This window comes from Cebidichthys violaceus, unplaced genomic scaffold, assembly GCF_023349555.1.
Source record: "Cebidichthys violaceus isolate CVI_PGR_0920_01 unplaced genomic scaffold, fCebVio1.0.p SCAF_6, whole genome shotgun sequence".
Lineage (NCBI taxonomy): Eukaryota > Metazoa > Chordata > Actinopteri > Perciformes > Stichaeidae > Cebidichthys > Cebidichthys violaceus.
The window spans coordinates 5037926-5049442 of NW_027176816.1; the positions used below are offsets into that span (position 1 = coordinate 5037926).

At 41.7% G+C, this 11517-nt stretch overlaps 3 protein-coding genes across 4 annotated transcripts in view; all 3 read left to right on the forward strand.

The window, feature by feature from the left end:
- The window catches only part of ube2t (ubiquitin-conjugating enzyme E2T (putative)), a 54721-nt gene extending 50537 nt beyond the window's left edge, over positions 1–4184 (forward strand). Inside the window, exon 6 of the mRNA XM_068732530.1 lies at positions 4003–4184. Coding sequence (XP_068588631.1) covers positions 4003–4137 — 135 coding nt within the window. The 3' untranslated portion in view covers positions 4138–4184. The remainder of the gene's footprint in view (positions 1–4002) is intronic.
- Positions 4185–4704: 520 nt separating this feature from the next.
- Positions 4705–7615, forward strand: LOC137888987 (transcription factor Spi-B). 2 transcript variants are annotated; one of them, XM_068732527.1, is made up of 6 exons: positions 4705–5566; positions 5716–5750; positions 6438–6651; positions 6739–6857; positions 6975–7131; positions 7308–7615. In XM_068732527.1, exons 2-6 carry the CDS (start codon positions 5730–5732, stop codon positions 7613–7615), a joined length of 819 nt encoding a protein of 272 aa, XP_068588628.1. In that variant the 5' UTR covers positions 4705–5566; positions 5716–5729. The 2 variants fall into 2 exon arrangements, with proteins under 2 accessions (XP_068588628.1, XP_068588629.1); XM_068732528.1 differs by lacking the exon at positions 4705–5566 and having other exon boundaries at positions 5613–5750.
- A 1901-nt stretch (positions 7616–9516) lies between these two features.
- Positions 9517–11266, forward strand: LOC137889271 (adenosine receptor A3). The gene is made up of 3 exons (XM_068733047.1): positions 9517–10130; positions 10257–10720; positions 10894–11266. Exons 1-3 carry the CDS (start codon positions 9793–9795, stop codon positions 11109–11111), a joined length of 1020 nt encoding a protein of 339 aa, XP_068589148.1. The 5' UTR covers positions 9517–9792; the 3' UTR covers positions 11112–11266.
- Positions 11267–11517: the final 251 nt, after the last annotated feature.

The following is an 11517-nucleotide window of genomic DNA, read 5'->3' on the forward strand; positions in this document are numbered from 1 at the left end:
TCGTGAGGCCGTATTACACAAACTGCCTCCTTATTTATGTTCTCTTCTGATAACTAAAACTATCAGTAACTGCATCCGTCAATGATGTAGACAAATTGTTTTTCATTCCTCAAACCTGCGCTGTCTTTGGTGCCTTTAACGTTGTTGTACCCTCATCTTGGTGTGAGCTCTAGAGTCACCTTAAACTAGAATATGTTCTGTTTGTTTTGAGTCTGTGGATTGCATCTTTCATGTGAAACTTTTTACAAAGCTGTCTTGGCCATCATGATTCCTAATGGGAAATATTCCTGAAAAATAAAGGTTCAATTTAAAAAAAAGAAAAAAAAATCACTTGACACACAATACAAACATATGCACACACCCCAACGCACACACCTTTTTGTCTCTGCGTTAGGGGAATTCCCAGTAACCTGCATGTGTACAGGTGATTTGCGTATGTTCACTAATCTAGGAGGTTTGTCTATAACTGTAAACCCACTACACCTGGTCACACACACAAACACACACGTGGCCCCATACTCATCAGCAACTGATGACCGCGTTGATAAGCCGAGTAGGCGAGTGCTTCACACACTAATGGTCAACAATGTGTGTGTGTGTGTGTGTGTGTGTGTGTGTGTGTGTGTGTGTGTGTGTGTGTGTGTGTGTGTGTGTGTGTGTGTGTGTGTGTGGACATTCACCCGTCAGTTTTTCAATTCACCTGCCATTCTGTGACCGTTAAACATCACAAGCGACTCAGATGCAATGCAGACAGACTAGCGATCAAATCTCTCACACACTCACACGCGTGAACAGCAACACAAGAAATGTGCAATTGCCACAGAATGACAGTGGTCACTGGTCAGTGGCCTGTAGACAGTCAAATATTGCAAATTGATTTTTGTCAAGAGATTAATATACCGAAATAATGTGATATATAGTATGCAGTAGCTCTTATCTCACACTTTTAGCCCAGGTTTCTTAAAAGTGATAATTGACAACATTTTTAAGGCAGTTTCAAAAACACAAATTAGGGTTCAAACCTGCATGTCTTAATAAAGCAACACTTCTCTGGTTACACCTGCCTCACTCTGCATGTTTCTGACTGCAAGGGTCCAATGTCTCTCTCGTCTTATCACATTGTCCTCCAGGTGCAAGCTGAGTTATAGGAATCCAAACCGCCACCTATTTCACTGAGCGCTCAGGGTTTTTCCGAACACGTTTAACAAGTCTATATATAAAGCTCTTGAGAAGTGTCTTTATCATTTGACAGCAAATACTTTCTCCTGCTTCTCCTTCAACTACTACTGTTACTGCAACATCTACGTCCACTACTAGCACCCCCAGTCTTACAAATACCAGTAGTGCTACTGTAACTACTATTACTACTACGAGAATACTGCTACTGAAGATGGATTTTGGGGGGTCAGGCAGTTGCCTTTCTTTGCCTATTGGTAAAGTCTGCCCCCCGACTTCCACTACAACCACTGCTGCCACCGTTTTATTACCCACATATGTGTTGTTATGGATAGAAATGCAATACTCTCCCAGCGTGGTATCGATCTTCTCCTCTAACTCTCAGAGAGAGAATGAATAAGCATATTTTCCAAAATGTCCATTCCTTTAACCACACAAACCCTCAACTAATCTCACCTCATCTGTGATCTTAATGTAAACCTGTGTGTCTTAGCTTTATATCTAAATCTAGTCATGTCAAGTCTTAAACTTAGAACTGTAGACAAAATGTTCGAGCCTAAGACTGCACCTGGCAGGCCTTGTAGGCAAATTATTAAATGACAAAAGTATTAGCTTGTTGTTTTTTAATGTTTGCATGCATGCGTGTCAAAAGGACGTTACACCTACAACTGATATCATGTACTTCGCACATGATATCAATTTCATTCAAAATAAATCTCTAGCGGATGTTGTGTTTGCGTCACAGACAGTGAAGGCTCATAAAAAAGAGAATTACTATGCATTTTGTGGGGGCGGTGGAGGATGGTTATATCTACCGTGATGGGAAATATATTTAGAACTTTTGCAGTGTAAGCAAACATTTCACATACTAACTGATGTCTTACCACATCATAAAGATTATATGCTACTCTGTGGTTGGATTTGTTACTTATGGATGTGTGCTCATTTGTATTACATAGACATTTAGCATCCTGAGGGTTAAAAGGGGAGTATGGCATCATGTGCTTGAAGTACGGGAAACGCTTCTGATATTTCTCGGAAGCTATTTCTCCACCTTGCCAAACAGGTTTCCCGACTACCTCAGCACTGTAAAGTAATTAACAAACAACTAGTGTAAAACAGTCAATTCATGATCAGATGTATCAATCAAACCAGAATCATAATAACTGCAAAGTAAGTTCTAATAGTTTGTAGCTGCTCATAAGCAATATGCACCAGATAAACAAAGCTGTACTATGTGCATACAAGAAAAGTAATATTTCAATGCTTGGCAGTTTATGCACGAGTGTATGAGTGTGTGTGTGTGTGTGTGTGTGTGTGTGTGTGTGTGTGTGTGTGTGTGTGTGTGTGTGTGTGCATGCATGTGTGTTTGAGAGAGAGAGCAGTTCATGAAGACGGCAATGTTCCAGATGGTCAGGCTGCAACACCGGTGGGAAATCACGGGCACTATTAGCTCAGCTGCTGCTCTGTTTCAATCAATCATAAAAGATACACTTTGACTTAGTGACCCTCCATGACCCCAGTGTTGTTTCTTTGTGTACTTTGATAGGTTTACAGTGGCCTGTGGTAATATTTCACTGTTATGAATTTCTACACAAAACTTGACAAGTTGTAAAGTTGCTGATGCCATTCCTGTGAGCCCAGTTTGAGTTTTTATCATGTTGAGGTGATAACCCATGAATAAAACGCAGGGTGTATAATATCCGCTGCCTCTACTATTACATACATGTCATATATCATCAGTCCGGCGCTACATTTGGATTTATTATGACACTGCTTATCAGGTCATAAATATCTGTGTCAAAGACATTTTAAAGGAACAATATATGACATTCAGAGCTTTAATATAGCAACTATTAGCAAGGTAAAGATATAGTAATGTTTACCTGTGCAGAGAATTAAGTTGCTGTCCCTCTGTGTGTGTTGTTAGCCAAGCTTCTCCTTGCTTTGTTTACATAGCTGGGCTGGCAATGCGTGCCTTTAGTGCATACATGTTCATATTAGTGCATAATACTGCATATTAGTGCATGTGAGTGTACCCCACTGGCTAGCTCAGGGCCACCGTTCTAATCTGGCGGTCACAAATGAGAACACAGTCCTGACCGACAGCGTAGCACCCACCCTCTGGTTCCCCTACAGGTCAACACCGTTAACATTCAAACATTCAAACACAGCCTTAAGGAATGGCTTGTTGCCAATCAGGTGTGCAAGCATTGACCCACTGTCTGTCCTGTCTGCTTGTTTTGCCTATATGTGCATTTGTTTTGTTCAGTGTTGCTATTTTCCATTTTTGATGTGTGTTATGTGTCTCAGTGTTATATATGTGCTTGTACTGTAGGTGGGTTTGTTCTGCTCTGCTCTAATATCGAACACTTTTCTTTTGCTTATATGTGTATTGGTTTTGTCTATACGTTACTGTCTATCTATGAATTTGAACTCCATTTTATTTAAAATTTTGTAATTTTTAGGCAGCCTTCGTATCTGGCTGGGGACAGCAGATGAAAACTAGCCTCTCTGGCTAACTCTGGCTCACTTACAGTTTCACTGTTGATTGGTGTGCATTGTCCCTGCAAAATAAATAAACAAATAAATAAATAAATAACTCTGTCTGCATGTTTGCCGTAGTTTTTACTGTTAGCGCCGTTAGCAACAAGCCGCCGGCTCAGGCGTCGCCATGTTCAGAGCCGATGGGAGGCAATCGAAATGCTCCCAATCTCGTATCTTGCACCTTTAACAAAATCCATTGCTGTTTTGTTTAATTCTTTTAGGTTAAATGTATATTGACACATTTCTGTCTCTGTCTCTCTTTCTCTTTCAACCCAACAGGTCGACGCAGATGGCCGCTCACCCAGAGCCTGGTTCTGCCCAAGGTTCAACAAGTGGAGTTTTCTCTGTATACTTCTGACCATCAGTTTTCACCGTTTTACTAACAATAATGCATACTCTAATCTGGAGAAATAGGGCCGGCGGTTGAATGCAAAGTAAATTCTGCCACTGACAAAGCTTCACCTCCAGCCTCAGTCTTAATTTTATTATTGAATCATCACACTTACTTTGAGTACTGAGCCACTGAATTGATGTAGCAGTTTCAGGATTGGTTTACTATCTCTTTTAACTTCAAATCCCAGACATATGTTGGTTGTCAATACATGAGGTTCTAGTTCCTCTGTTTATACAGCAAGCTCTTTAAGTCAGGTGAAGTTGGTTGTGTTACTGTGTGTCTCAGACCTACAAAGTTTTGGGGAAATCCCTTAACTACGTAAACCCTGCCAAAAGACAAACATGTTGCAGTGTCAGTAGTGTACTGGAATCTACGTCTGAAATAATGACACGTAACAACAACAAAAAGGAACATACTGTGTGAACTGTAATTTGCACTTCTTAATGTGGGTGTGTTGCAATACCTGTGGCTGTTTGCTTCCCCACAATGGTTCATGAAGAACAATGTAATTTTAATGTAGCAGCCTCAGGAAGCTGATTTTTGAAATACTATATATCAGAGTTACAATTATGTTCACAGAATTGAGTGATTGAATGTCTGACTTTTACTCAGTAACTAATTATATAAGTGAAACCATTCTCCAAAGCAATATTTCTAGAAATATCATTTCTAAAATACTGCTTATTATCTATGGTTTAGATGTGTATATGGCCATGGCGTGTCAAGCGGAGTTGATGATGGATGATTGGCCATTATAGCCAGGAAAACAATTTAATGATGCAGGATGATTAACAGTAGCACTTTATTTCAAGCACATACATGTTTCATGAACATGTCCTATATATAAAAAGGTTTGTGGACTGAACCACATTTAATGAGGCCAAAACAAAAAGTATATATGTGTAAATAGATTGTACATTACAATGGATTGTAATGCAAATATCTGAGTGTGTGTCAAGTATGCTGAGTTTTTCAGTTTACGTCCCAGATGTTACATCCATCTTTCTTCAAAACATAAAGTTAGTACATTTCTCACATAATCTCATTGCCTTCCATCTCTGCTCTATCTTCCACCGTTGCTGAGATTCAGTTACCCCGACATTATTCCGTCTTTCTGCAAAAGCCAAAAATATAACGCCACAACCTTCCATCGTACCTCTGCTGTGAATGAAATGATAAGAAACCACAGATACGCCGCAAGTTTTTATTCCATAGCTACAAACACTCACTGACTCTCTATCTGCTAAATGAAATCGACAAACCACTCCCACTCTAACATCTCTTCTGGCCAAGTGGGTTTGGCCAAAAGTGTGCAACGACTATAAGAGAGATGACGTCCAGGTGGAGCGTCACACAGGTGAGGCATTCAGATTGTCGTGTCTCCACCCTCTCCTGCCTGAGGATACTACTTGCACCAGACACAGGAGCGCACACCTCTGACTTAACAAGGTACAGATATACTCACTCATGCTCATTCATTCAGGTTCTGACTGTCTATCAGATAAGTTAGAGAAGTAACTGTGACAGCTTCTTTCACTTCTCACTTCATCTCGTGAGTTTTGATTTTGGTGTCTCACAATTGTCCTTTCTCTTTCCAGATTATTCTTTGAGTATGCTGGCCCAAATGGAGACGGTGAGTCATTTTATTTCAATAATTGTGTATGTGTTGTTGTTCATTTATCTTATATATGAATGGATGTTTCAGTAAAAATGTAGTTTTTTGTTTGTGTGGCTGATGTTGGCTGAGGGTAAAAGGTTGTTTGTAAGAATAGCAGCGAAGCCACACATCACTGTTACCTGAATGTTATCTCTGCTGGTGAAAGCATAAACACTTGCATAAATTTGCCAGTCAAACATAAATACACATGGTCACAGTGTTGTTACGTGACTCATTCCCAAGACAACAAACACACCGACACCCACCTCGTATACAGCTCACTGCTGCATGTGAATGACATTAGCTTGTGTCTAATCAAATCTATGCTCGATGGGGAAAAAAAGTATAATATTACAAGAATGATCACCGCTCTTTAATGTTCTGTAGAAAATGGATGTTTCATAGATTCACAGCTCATTTAAAATTCATGACTGAGTGCATCCCTGATCTTCAGATCTCTGAGTAAAATGATTCACTGTATGATGCACCACAACAAAACAACAATGGCTTTTCGTGAAAAAAAAACAGCAGGTGTGAGGTCTGACGATAACAACACCTCAGGCTACGACGGACACAAGATAAATGCCACCCATCGTGCAAAGTATTTTTTATGTTCTCTGTGTATGATTTCTGAATGCCTCTGTCCTGCTCTGTGTCCGTCAGATGGCTTATGTAACTGAGATCCGACTGAACGGAGGGCGGGGGGCCTGGAGCAGAGTGGCTCCCTCCTCCTGCCCTGAGGTGGACCTGGAGGTCATCGAGGAGTACTTGCAGGAACACTCACTGGAGGTCCAGCCTGCACACACACCCGCTTCACCTCCAACCACCGTGGGGCAACAAATGCACGCACACTCCCACCAGGGCACCAGGATCATAGGTTAGTGGAATGATAATGGGACAATGTAGGTGCTTGTATATTTCTACATCGTTTATCTGACTGTATGTTTTGCCTGTTTCTCCGTAGAGAACAGCTGGTCAGGTCAGCATCCATATGAGTGGCACTGTGGCACTCACACTCCTAATGAGGAATATGAAGAGCAAGCCCTGCCTGCCACCTGGCCTAGCCCCCATGACAACCAATGGGTGAGTTCAAGGACCTCGGCCTCTTAGTAAATTACAGCGTTATTACCTTTTTCATAGCTAAATGTGACAACACATCACTGTGTGTGTATTGATATGTTTTATTCGCGTTTGCTTCAGGACCACATTGCGTATTTCTACGAGGCACCTGCATATATTGACTCAGACTCGCTGTCCAGTAGCTCCCAGTACCAGGAATACCAAGATTCCCCATCACCATTGTCTGACAGGGGAGGCAGGAATGACAGAGACTCTCTGCCTCTTGCCCCACTTTCAGGTATATACACACGCATCCCCAAAACTGTCAGCAATAAAAAACGTCAACATATCTACACAACATGTATATGTGTATTTAATGTACAGCCCTCTGTTGTGTTGCTTGTTCACATATACAGACATGTATGAGTCATTGTTACCTCATATTTGTGTTTGCATTCCCTTCCTCCTTGGCAGGAAAGAGGAAGGAGCGGTTGTTCCAGTTCCTGTTCGAGATGCTCCAGACTCCATCGATGCGGAGCTGCATTTGGTGGGTCCAATCCACCTCTGGCACGTTCCAGTTCTCCTCCCAAAACAAGGAGCGCCTGGCTCAGCTGTGGGGACGGCGAAAGGGTAATCGCAAGACCATGACCTACCAGAAGATGGCCCGGGCGCTGAGGAACTACTCTCGCACCGGTGAGATAAAGAAGGTGAAGCGGAAGCTCACCTACCGGTTTGATGAGAGGACACTGAGAGGCCTACAAGGAAACCCTAATACAGTGTAGGAAACATGATGGAGAGTGTATATGAGCATAGAAATAGAATAAGCACAATGGATATTCAGATGGTTGTCTCATTAATGTGTAACTTCACCCCCAGGTCTGAGCCTAACATTATTTTTACTATATAATTTCATGATACAGATAAGTCCCATCTGATTGACTCTATGTCAACATTGGCTCTGCCAGTTTTAGAGCTGATATAACCTAGTAGGTGGTGTGTTGAGCCAGTTTCAACCCATGAAATTCAGATTTTCATACATTTATTAAGAAATATCAATATTAACACAAGCCTTTCTTTGTTTTTAATCACAGTACAGTCTTATATTTTTATTTTCAGCTCAAAAAACATTTTTAATGTCCTTTCTGTTGATTCTAATTCTACGGGATGTAGAAACAAATGAGTACTAAGTATTTGAAAAGTCAGAGGATGAAACACTCAGACTGGCATTAAAACTTATGTAAATCTAAAAGGTTATCACATAATATCTACTTTATAAGTAGAACTTTAATCATTCTTAAAATGAAGGTGTGTTTTACTGATTTTGTGTTTCCGTATTGCAGATATTCAGCAGATATAAGATCATTTTATAGACTTGTATAAAATTAGGTTGTGTAAAAATGTGTTGTATTAAGATGATGAAATAAATGAAAACATTTTCAGAATACCTGATATATTTTTTCTATCCATCCATCTATATCTATCTATATATATATATATATATATATATATATATATATATTAAACACACAAACACACACACACTCATACACAGACACACCACCCATAGCCAAAACGGTATGCAAAGTCAGCATTGACAAGCGGCTCCAAAACAAATCTGCATATCTACAGTTTCAGACACACTGATATTTTTGCACTGCATATTGACCCTTGGATAACTTTGACCCTTTTCACACACACACACACACACACACACACACACACACACACACACATTGTTAACCTAAACCCAGGGCTATACGATTTAATCTGCTCCCCTACTTGGGTTAAATATCCGTTGGAACACGTGACCGATGTTTACATCCTAGAATGACTGGTTGCTACTGTTTAACAGATTGGACAACAAAAACAATGCATATTCCATCGTTTACTTTGTCCAGTTTCCACTGGCAACTTCAGACCCGTGCTTAGTTGATTTTCAGGGGATAAGCACACAAACTTGAGGCAAATCCCGCTCCAGAGTAGGGCCAGCAATCCCTATGCTAAAGTCGGGGTTAGCCCACTTTGGTATGTACCAGAATTGTGCTGATTCAGCCCTAGGCTACTTAGCCCCAGGCTAACAGGACACTTTGCCCCAGGCTAAGGGTTACAGTTAGCAGCAGCTCACTTAGCCTGGGACTCAGTACAGTGTGAAAAGCCCTACAGAGTAAAAGGACACACAGACACACACACGTTAGAGACGTTACTTTGTTTAAAGCTGCCAAAGTAAAGCAATTTAATTTACATAGTCAAATTATGGGGCCACACACACACATACTGATAACCAGGGAACACGGGGGCAAATTACGTAATATTCAACACACAGGGGCTGTCATTCCTGACCATGTCAGATAGGATAGGATAGAACTGTGCTACTACACTACATTTCTAAGCAGAATATAGTATTTTAATTCACTACATTTACTTGACAGCATTGGTTACTGAATTGGTTTATGAATAAAAAAATAGCTATCAAAATATGTCACTCTAAAAGAGGACATTTTGATCTTTAAAAACATTTCGCTTTACTTGTAATTCCGTATTTCTACATTGTAGTCTTAATACTTGTAAAGGAATAAATTATCTAACACAAGCGTGACATGGCTCATTCAGAGGTCCTCTCCTCTTCTGAGGCACAGTAATCAGAGTGAGAAAGGGATTCTCACACACTGATGAAATACAGATGGCGTCTCCATGGAGTGCAGCCCTGTTGTGTGTGCACACAGAAGCGCATGCATGTTTGCATATAAAAACCATCTGGTCAATGTAATTCTAGTCATTTGAAGCCAAGAGCCGAAAGCAGGAAGAATTACACTATCAGTGTCTATCCAAACAACAACCACGGGATTATGATGGACTTAATGTTCCAGTGGAATTCATCTTACCTGTCCACAGCCTTCAAGGAAACCTGCTCTATCAAACTTCGCAGCTTCTCTGTCTTCCCTCGTCTTCATCTTCACTGATGGCTGAGTGGAGTTGGGTGACCTACACAGCACTAGAAGTGCTGATTGCATTGGCCTGTTGCCTTGGCAATGTGTTAGTGGTGTGTGCGGTGTGTATTGGTATCCGGGATTCCCTCTGGGAGCCCACCTTCTTCTTCATTGTGTCCCTGGCAGTGGCTGACTTCCTAGTGGGTGTGGCTGCTGTGCCCCTGGCTGTGCTGTTGGACGGCTGGGTGAGTGTGACCCCTGACCTGTGTCTGCTTCTCAGCTGTGTCGTGCTCGTGCTGACCCAGGCCTCCGTGCTGTCACTGCTTGCTATCTCCGTGGATCGATACCTCCGGTTATACACACCGCTCAGGTGAGGTCAAACTCTGAAACACTGGTTTACAGGTCGATAAGCTATATGAATAACATGCATGCTTGTTGTTTTGTAGAAATAACCCTCTCTTTCATTCCTTCTTTCTGTTTTATCCCTCATCCTCAGATACAAAGCTCTGGCCACACAGAGGCGTACATTGATGGCTTTGTCTGTGTGCTGGACACTTTCCTGTCTGCTGGGGTTCACCCCTCTGTTTGGCTGGCGCAACCAGTCCTCTCTAGCATCTGATTCCACCAATACAACCTCCTCTTCCTTCATTTCTCCACCCTGCACCTTCCTCTCGGTTATTTCCCTCCCATTCATGGTTTACTTTAACTTCTTGGGATGTGTCATGGCACCCCTGCTGGTTATGACGCTCCTCTATATACGAATCTTCTGGAGCCTGCAGGGCCGTCTAAAGGAGAGCTGTCCTCAAGCCCAGGTCTCTCTGCTCAGGGAGAAGAGGCTGGCCTGCTCCCTGGCTCTGGTTCTCATTTTGTTTGCCGGCTGCTGGCTTCCTCTGCACCTGATGAACTGCCTGCTGTTGTTTCATGGTCCTCAAGCTGTCACACGGGGGACACTTTATACAGGTAAGTGACATTAGCTTTTCTAGTACTTAGACGGTCTGCAATTAGGGGTGGTTTTTATTTGTTTGAAAAGTTTCCCGAGAAGCTTTAAATACCCTACTACAGTACTTACAGAAAACACAACATACCAGCAGTTACAGTGAAATTCCACGGTAACAAATCATTTTTTTTCCCAGGTATTCTCCTGTCTCATGCCAACTCTGCAGTCAACCCTGTGGTCTACGCTTGTCGCATCCCAAAGATCCAACAGGCCTACAGTCAAATATGGAGGCACTTCATTGTGAGGCTGAACTGTTGCCATGGGGACAAGCAAGTTTGCCAATCAATAACAGGCAGCCAAGGCAATGCCACGGAGACGTGTGGATCAAACAAAGGACCGCGGCGTTTGGTTTGAAGGAAACTCTGCACGAAACATGAAAGTATGAAAGCAAAACAACAAGCATGAAACTCCACCGTGGCATTTGATCGCCTACTGCTTGTCTGCAAACTTTTACACAAGTCAAAGCTATCTCATGAGTTTCCACCAGAGGGTGCTGTTGACTCACAAACTCATTAGCCACTGTTGCACACAAACCATGAAACCACCAGAGCTGCAGTAGGTGCAGACAATATTAAGACCTCAATCACTGGTTTTTGGACAACTGATTTGGTATGACTTTATTGAGATGTACATATATTTTGTCATTTGACAGCTTCAATCAATTCATCACAAACGCCCTTTTCTTTGTAGAATCTACAAATAAACGTGGTACAATCACAAGAGTGTGTCGAGCATTCACAAGTGTTCAGTAAACTCCTCA

Bases quoted from the DNA above. Each gene is read 5' to 3' on its own strand.
- LOC137888987 (XM_068732527.1), top strand. From the start codon at position 5,730: ATGCTGGCCCAAATGGAGACG. The intron at 5,751-6,437 runs GTGAGTCATTTT...TGTGTCCGTCAG, and splicing joins TGCTGGCCCAAATGGAGACG to ATGGCTTATGTAACTGAGAT. The intron at 6,652-6,738 runs GTTAGTGGAATG...GTTTCTCCGTAG, and splicing joins CCAGGGCACCAGGATCATAG to AGAACAGCTGGTCAGGTCAG.
- LOC137889271 (XM_068733047.1), top strand. From the start codon at position 9,793: ATGGCTGAGTGGAGTTGGGTGACCTACACAGCACTAGAAGTGCTGATT. The intron at 10,131-10,256 runs GTGAGGTCAAAC...CCTCATCCTCAG, and splicing joins CGGTTATACACACCGCTCAG to ATACAAAGCTCTGGCCACAC. The intron at 10,721-10,893 runs GTAAGTGACATT...TTTTTTTCCCAG, and splicing joins ACGGGGGACACTTTATACAG to GTATTCTCCTGTCTCATGCC.